The sequence below is a fragment of the Musa acuminata genome, chromosome BXJ1-4, assembly GCF_036884655.1.
Source record: "Musa acuminata AAA Group cultivar baxijiao chromosome BXJ1-4, Cavendish_Baxijiao_AAA, whole genome shotgun sequence".
NCBI lineage: Eukaryota > Viridiplantae > Streptophyta > Magnoliopsida > Zingiberales > Musaceae > Musa > Musa acuminata.
In genome coordinates this window covers 26,730,647-26,737,340 of record NC_088330.1, presented here as the reverse complement: position 1 = coordinate 26,737,340, position 6,694 = coordinate 26,730,647, and the positions used below count along the sequence as shown (strand labels likewise).

The following is a 6,694-nucleotide window of genomic DNA, read 5'->3' as shown; positions in this document are numbered from 1 at the left end:
TTTTTTTTTTGGGTGGTATAATATGGTACTATGATAATTATTTCTTATTATTTTTGTATTTTTATTTTATTTATTTCATACAAACATTTGATAGAAAAATAAAATTGCAAGCAACCACACTACGAAGTCCAGTGGTAAAATTGGCATTTTCATATTAATGGAAAATGGAAAGAATATTGTTCATATTTTGTCATTTTCCAGTGAAACAAAATGAAAATTTTCAAGCAGGAGGAGATTTTGGATGAGTTTCTTTTTTCTGTATATTGGGAATAATAATTATTATTTCAAAGAAAAAATAACATTTGATTAGAAAAGAAATTATACCGGGAAAATAAAATAAAATAAAATTCCAAGCAACCAACAACGCACACTTTAAAATCCAGGGGTAAAATTGGACATTCAGATACGGAAAGCTCCGCGAACGGCGTCGAATTATCTATTAAGGGGACAGATTGGCATGCGTTCCTGTGAAGCGCTCTTCCCAAGTCGTCGGCCGAAGACCAGCCATGGCGATCTCCCTCCGCCTCCTCCTCCCCCTTCTCCTCCTCCTCCTCCACCTCTTACACTTCTCGGCCTCCTCGTCCTCGGGGGTGCACGACGTCCTCAAGGATCACGGCCTCCCCAAGGGCCTCATCCCGCACTCCGCCAGGGACTACTCGCTCGCCGACGACGGCCAGTTCGTGGTGCATCTCAAGGCCCCCTGCTACGTCCAGTTCTCCGACCTCGTCTACTACGACCAGACCATCACGGGCAAGCTCTCCTACGGCGCCATCACCGACCTCGACGGCATCCAGGTCAAGAAGCTCTTCGTCTGGTTCCCTGTCTCGGCCGTCAAGGCCCACCCGGAATCCAAGACCATCGAGTTCAAGGTGGGGTTCCTCTCTCAGTCGTTTCCCCTTAAGGAGTTCAAGGACGTTCCTGACTGCGAGAAGAAGACGAGGGCCTCCTGCCGTGGCGCCACCGGCTTCTCCCCTGAGGAATTGCTTCCGGTTGCTGCGGTACAACAACCGTTTCCCTAATCTTCTGCCAGTTTAGTAGATGTGTCGTACAGTTCTATTGTTAATTTAAAGATGAGATCCATAGGAAAGGAGTCGGCTTAGGGGGGTTTTAAGAGAGAAATAGGTGATCTGATTTGAAATAAGGCAAGCCTTTTCCTCTCTCTGTAACTTGAGAGACTGAGAAAGTAGACTCCTGCATCTTCTTAAATTGGTCTTTTGGCTTGCTAATCCTTTTCCCCCTTTTCCCCTCCCTATTTAGGGTGTGTTTTAAGCAGTCAAACTTGCCTTAGTTCACCAGCATCCACTAGTGTTTGCTATGGTAGATTTAATATTTATGCCAGGAGTCATTATAAACGTTGACATTATCTCTATTCTTTTCTATAAAACCGCATCACTAGAATAGAAACATAGTAGAAAATTACCAATCGATCAAAGTTGCCAACCTTCAGCAACTCTAAAGTGAGGAGCTCAATCAAAATTAGCTCTTAGGGCTTAGTGGATAAGACTTTGACTGCAGCTGAAGAGTCTGGTTTATCAGTTAAAGAAGCAGGCAAATCATCTTATTTGGTTGGGTCTTTTCTTTTAATTTTTCAACCAAAAAAAAAACAAATTTTATAGATTAAAACTAGACAAGTCTGATACACCCATTACCGTTCCTGTCACTGCAAACCAAAAAGTCGAGGTCTGGACGAAGATCTACCAGACCGTTACAGTCCAAAGAGGAGTTTCTATCCAAGTCAACACACCAGTTAACAGAGCAAATGCCTTCTCACCAAGTATGGACGAAGGAGCAATCCAAAAATCGTGTTGTTAGGGTGTGAATGTTTTGACGCACCACAGCAATGCTCCAAGGAGGCATGGAGTGATTCAAAATAGTATCGATAATAACTTTGGAGTCAGATTCCACGATCAAGTGAGCAATCCCCAGGTCCAGAGCCTTCTGCATTCCCTCCTTAATAACCCACACTTTACACAGCAAGCCATTGCTCCCTTTCGACCTCTTGCAGCCACAAAACACACAAGCAGCATCAGAGTTCCTTAAAATAAACCCGCAGCCTCCCATCTGATTTTGATCTCCAAGAACGATCACAATTAAGCTTAAAGAACCCTCTAGCTGGTGGAGTCCATTTAACAAGGATCTGCTCTATCCTGTCATGTCTTACCCTACTAAGTTCCATTCTTGAAATCTTCAGCTGTCTCTTTGTGATAAATTTGGCTGATTTGGTCTCTTTGTCAGAAGCATTGCTCTTTCCTGTCCACGTAGCACATGTTAGAACAGTTGGGTTTTAACTGGTTTACATAAATATGTTTATGTGAGCCATCAAGAAAGTGCATTGCATTTTGTTACCGCTTTACAAACAATCAGTATTAAATGTGGAGGTCTTTGATGCTCTCTCTCTCTTTTTTGAGTTTGCTGCGTACTGAGATGTAAGTTATTCATGAATTAAGGCAATGTAACATTAATCATATAGCAACTTTACAATATGCTAACCCATAATGCTGGACTCACCTATAAAAGTGAGTTGTAATTTAAACTAATTTTTTAATGTGATCGATCAGCATCTATGTGGCCTAGAAAATTAATCATATAGGGAATTAACAATATGCTAACAAAAATGCTGGACTCACCAATAAAGGTGAGTTGTAATTTAACCTAAATTTTCCGTGTGATTGATCGGCATCTAGAAAATATATCTCAACTTTTTCATACTTTTGTTTTTTGTTCTTGGGGGGGCATCGGCATATATTTAAGCATTTTACATTAAACAGCAGCATCTGTTTCAATGAAGAGGTGAGATTGGGCCATAACTTCACTTCTCATTGTTGGCAGAAGGTGTTCTTATGTTGTTTCTCTGTATTTTATGTAATTAATAGCTGACTAATTCAGGTCTTTTGATGCTTACTTGTGATGCCTATTTTTCTGACTGTAGATTTTACAATTAAAGTTTGGTGCATCTAAGCTTATGCTGGACAATCGTTGTTACTCCTATTTCTTATTGGTAATGACTTTTTTTTTTTGGGTATCATTTTCAGGTTTAAGCTGGAAGTTGCCATGAAGTTGGAACGATGCAGATTGTTCGGTATGTACAAGCATATGGTTGCATGATAGATGGTTTGTATCTATGGAATAAATGGATACTTAGATCTTGAGGTCCAGAGAACCATATTTATATGTTGTCTGTAAAACTATTATCGCTTAAAGTGATACAAAACCCTTTTATGTCGGTGATGCTCGATGGCTGCATTCTGTGTATGGCAAGGATGTTGCTCGATGACTGAAGGGAGAACAACTTCTTAAAATGGGAATTTTTTGCTAGTAAGATGATTCAGACTAACCATCACTTTCCCTCTCTCTTTAGTTTGTCTTTCTTTTCCTCTCGGCTTTTGTTGTGTTTGATTTGTAACGTTTCTCCTAGCAAAATAAAAGCTGAGAATATTTCCTTCGTCATGAAACCAAGATTTGTAATTTCATATGTTGATACTTTATCGGTCAGCGCTGGACCGAGCCGGGACCAATACCATATCAGTCAGTATCGGTCGGTGCTGACATAGCCGGGGCCAATACCATATCAGTCCTTAGTATGCGTCAGGGCCGTGACTTATACTGTATCGGGCCCTACTAATATACGTATCGAGTTTCGGATAAAGAGTTTAAAAAATAAACTTGTCTAGAGCTGTACGTCTTGTGCTGTCACATTCCATTTTTTTTAAATAAATAATTATTTTAATATTTATAATTATTAAACCAACAAAGAGGAGAGCATGGAGGATTTCTCACTCATGGAAGCGATCATATCATGATAATTTTGAAATTATTAATTAAACAATTTAATCTTATCCCTCAATTATATACATGAACTAGGAATTAGATCTCCATTAGGAACCAACTTGCTAATGGTTTTTAATATTTTAATTTTGATTTTTAATCTTTTAATTTTTAACAAATGAATTATTTATTTGACTGTTACAATATTATTCTCTTCTCATCTTCTTTTCTTTCCCATTCTTTCATCCCCTTCTCCACTTTTATCCTCCATCTCACCATCACCTCCGCCCCTTGATCCACCAAGGAATCACCATATGACATAGCAGCAGCTACTGCCAATACAACCAGATCAAAATGTTGGGGCTGCAAGGATCACCATCAGAAACAAGTATGCTGCTATCATTCGATTACAGCAGACTTACTTGCAAGTTATTTGTTAAACATTTAATACTTTTAGATTATTTCACAGGGAGAAGAAGATAAGGAAAACAAACTTGTCGGTAGAGCGCAGTAAAACAAAAAGGGTGTCCAGCGGTAGCTCCGCTCTATTGGCGGTGCTACCGCCAGTACGCCTTATCCAATTACCGCCGGTAACCCGACCCCAATCTCTCTTTTTAAGTTTAGGGCTCACGGGTAGAACTGCCAACTCTCTCCAAACCTCTCTCCTCTTCAGAGCCGACCTCTCCCTCCTCTACCCGTCTTCTTCCTTCCTCTAAACCTATCTCACAACATTCTTTTACCCTCTTCCTCTCTTCTCTTCGTAGCCGACCTCTCCCTCCTCTACCCCTCTTCTTCCTCCCTCTAAACCTACCCCACAACATTCTTTCACCCTCTTCCTCCTAAATTTTCTCCTCCTCTCTAAACCTCCCTCTAATCACTCCTCAAGGTCTCTTCTTCCTCTTCTCTCATAAGCCTAGGACTCTCATCCCTCCTCCTTCTACCAGGCTAAGGATCAAGTTAAGAGCATAATCAATCTTCTTGGTGATTAAGAAAGAGTCTTAACTTGGCAAAAGACTAACTACAAAGGTAACTTCTAAATCTTCTACTTGTTCTCAGTTTATAGTTTGTTATTATTCTTATTTTTGTAATATATGTTGTAGTCATGGCACCTAGAAGTTTCTCAAGGGTTAAAGAAAAGAGGAGAATAGATGAAACCTATGATACCACCCTATTTGATTCCTATGAACATGCTCTAAAATTTTCGACATTTGAATCTAGGATTGTCCACAAAGGAAAGTATGTTGACCTAGAAGATTTGGGTGAACTAGAAACAATCCAATGGTTTGCTAACTTAAATGCTCTTCCAATTCTTCAAATTAGTGAATTTATCTACCCAAGGCTAGTTAGAATGTTTTACAATAATTTACATGTAGATGAAAATGATAGGACATCTACTTATCTTCTAGGACATCATATACCTATCACAGATAGTATAATCTGTAACATCTTAGATATTACTAAAAAAGAACAAAATTATTTTTTTCGAGGATAATGGAACATCGAGACCATTGGAGTCACCTATCAGAAGGCCATTAGCACTATTTTTGAAAACCCCAACCTATCTATTATCCCAAAGAGTTGTGAGCATTTTTTACCATTTAATACTAAGTTGCTTCATCATATCTTGATTAGTATCTTGCTTCCTAAACAACATCATCTGGATGAAGTTAATACTTTGGAAATAAATACCATGTATTGGATTATGACAGGACGTGATTATTGCTTTGGTTACCTCATACGTCAAAACATGATTGATATATCTAGGAAGGATATAATGCTTCCATATGGAGGCCTGATTACCAGACTTTTACATGCACATGACATAACTATCTCACCAGATGAAGAAACCATGAAACTAGATAAATTCAATATCATTAATAGAAATCTATTGAGAAGATTGAGGTGTATTGTAATTAATGAAATATGGACTAGATTACCTAGAAGAATTGATCCTCCTCCACCCAAGCCTATACCAAACACACCTATACATAAGGGCAGTCATTCTCCTCTTACTAGTCCCTTTGAGGCGATACCTCCAACGGATGCAGCACCTTCTTCATCTTCTGAGATTATAGCAGCTCGATTGGACCGTTTAGAGCTTCGTCAAGACCAGATTTTGACTGAGATACAGCATATTCATCAGCGTCTTGATACCTTTAATGCATACTTTCATACTTTATTTAGACATTTTGGATTGCCAAAATCCGAGTAGATATTTCTCCTTTTTATTGATGAGAAAGGGGGAGAATTAGTAACTATGCCTGTCTTTACCTTTTGATGAAGTAGTACTTTTTTTATGTTAAATTAGAAAAATTATGTTATGGCATATTTAACTTATGATGTTTTTAACTTATGGTGATGTCTTATGATACTGTTTAACTAAAATTATGCCTCTGATTTTTACTATTGAAAATCACTAAATTTATGATCAATATTATTTGAATTTAAATTCAAGACTAGCACTAAATGGTTATTATTTTGAATTTTAGTTCATTATATTTTAAGATGACATATAGATAAAGGGAGCTTGGTTAAGAATCTATCATCAATTAGTTATCATCATAAAAAAGAAAGAGATTGTTGATTCTTGAATTTTGATGATAAAATTAATTGATGAGTTTATTGGACTAAATATGTTTTTGAGATAAGTGACATGGGAAATATTTTGATCACAGACTTAGATCACCGAAGAGCCAACTATCAAGAGTCCAGCATTGCGTCGAAAAATTATCATGCCAAAAATTAGACGTCGAGTCGAAGGATTAGTCGGCGTGCCGAAGATCGGACTTTGTATTATAGGTTTGGGTATCATGCCGAAAGGATCGAATGTTGCGTCGGAAGATTGGATGTCGTAGGAAAGTCGACATGTCGGTGGAATGAGCAATATATCGAAGGAAAGGGTGATCTACCGAAGGTTCGAATGAAGTGT

General features: G+C 38.3%; 1 protein-coding gene and 1 long non-coding RNA gene across 2 annotated transcripts; both read left to right on the top strand.

Moving 5' to 3' along the window:
- Positions 1-459: 459 nt before the first annotated feature.
- Positions 460-3,228, top strand: LOC135651295 (uncharacterized). The gene is made up of 2 exons (XM_065171289.1): positions 460-998; positions 3,033-3,228. Exons 1-2 carry the CDS (start codon positions 507-509, stop codon positions 3,036-3,038), a joined length of 498 nt encoding a protein of 165 aa, XP_065027361.1. The 5' UTR covers positions 460-506; the 3' UTR covers positions 3,039-3,228.
- Positions 3,229-4,354: 1,126 nt separating this feature from the next.
- LOC135651289 (uncharacterized) lies at positions 4,355-6,091 on the top strand. Its single transcript, XR_010501824.1, has 2 exons — positions 4,355-4,791; positions 4,866-6,091. It is a non-coding gene; the product is annotated as an uncharacterized LOC135651289 (long non-coding RNA).
- Positions 6,092-6,694: the final 603 nt, after the last annotated feature.